General features: G+C 68.0%; 1 protein-coding gene across 1 annotated transcript; it reads right to left on the bottom strand.

Moving 5' to 3' along the window:
- Positions 1–93: 93 nt before the first annotated feature.
- AURANDRAFT_35023 (hypothetical protein) lies at positions 94–954 on the bottom strand (the record flags this gene model as incomplete). The annotated part of the gene is made up of 1 exon (XM_009044395.1): positions 94–954. A coding segment is annotated over one exon (861 nt), but the record flags the coding sequence as incomplete, so codon positions are not given.
- Between the last annotated feature and the right edge of the window lie 177 nt (positions 955–1131).

The following is a 1131-nucleotide window of genomic DNA, read 5'->3' as shown; positions in this document are numbered from 1 at the left end:
CGAGCGGGTGAGCCTGGGCAGGACGAGAGAGATTCAACGTCGCTTCAACGTGAGTGTTCCGCGCGCGCGCGCTCCGGAAAAAGCATCCACGCTTCAAGACCGTTCCAAGAGATGATCGCTCGTCCAAGAATTAGCCAAAACGAGTGGAAAACGGCCGAGAGAGGAGCCTTTGAAGTTGGGAATTTCGCTCTCTTTTCCGGCCCTGGGATGCGCTTTGAGCCACGCGAGGAGCAGCGCGGCCGTGAGGTCGCCCGTGCCCGTGTAGCGTCCCCGCAGCCGCGGCAGCTCGAGCACGTACTGCTCGCTGCGCGCGTCGTCCAAACGCTCGCTCAGCAGCATGGCGATGCGGTCGCCGCCGACGTAGTCCAAACTCGTGAGGCACACGAGGGGCACGCCGCGCGCGTGGAGCGCGGCGCAGGCCCGCACGGCGTCGGCCTCCGAGTTGACCGCGACGCCCGTGAGGAGCTCGCACTCGAACTGGTTCGGCGTGAGCACCGTGGCCAGGGGCACGACCTCGGCGCGATAGATGTCCACGAGGTCCTCGGGCACGTACAACTTCCCGTGGTCGCCGAGCACGGGGTCGCAGACGTAGACGAGGTCCGGCCCGCAGCGCTCCCGCAGCAGGCGCAGGAGCCGGATCACGCTCCGCAGGAACGTCGCGCTGCCGATGTAGCCCGTGAGCAAATGACTATAACCGGCCGCGAGGCCGTTCGCGTCGAGGCCCTCGACCAGGGACCAGAGCGCGTCGCCGTCGAGGACCTGGCCGCCGAACTTCGGGTAGCCCGTGTGGCAGCAGAACTGCACCGAGTTCACGGCGTCGACCTCGAAGCCCAGCAGCTGCAGCGGGAACACGGCGCTCTTGTTGCCCACGTAGCCGTGGACCACGTGGGACTGCACGGACAGGACGTGCTTCGCCGCCATCGGACGAGTGCGGCGCGGTGCGTCTGGCGCGAGACTTCGGTCGCTCTCGCGCGGGCGGCGGCGGCGTCGGGGACGACGCTCTCCTCGATGACGCTCTGGTGCACTGGGCTGCGCTCTTGCGCTGTGGCATGCCGGCAGTCCGCGGGGTTCTATTTTTTTGCCACCACCGGGGGGCCCAGGGGGGGGTTTTCGGCCTCCTGGCGACCCCCC

This window comes from Aureococcus anophagefferens, assembly GCF_000186865.1.
Source record: "Aureococcus anophagefferens unplaced genomic scaffold AURANscaffold_292, whole genome shotgun sequence".
Lineage (NCBI taxonomy): Eukaryota > Pelagophyceae > Pelagomonadales > Pelagomonadaceae > Aureococcus > Aureococcus anophagefferens.
The sequence above is the reverse complement of the archived record's forward strand: the minus strand, read 5'-3'. Positions and strand labels throughout refer to the sequence as shown.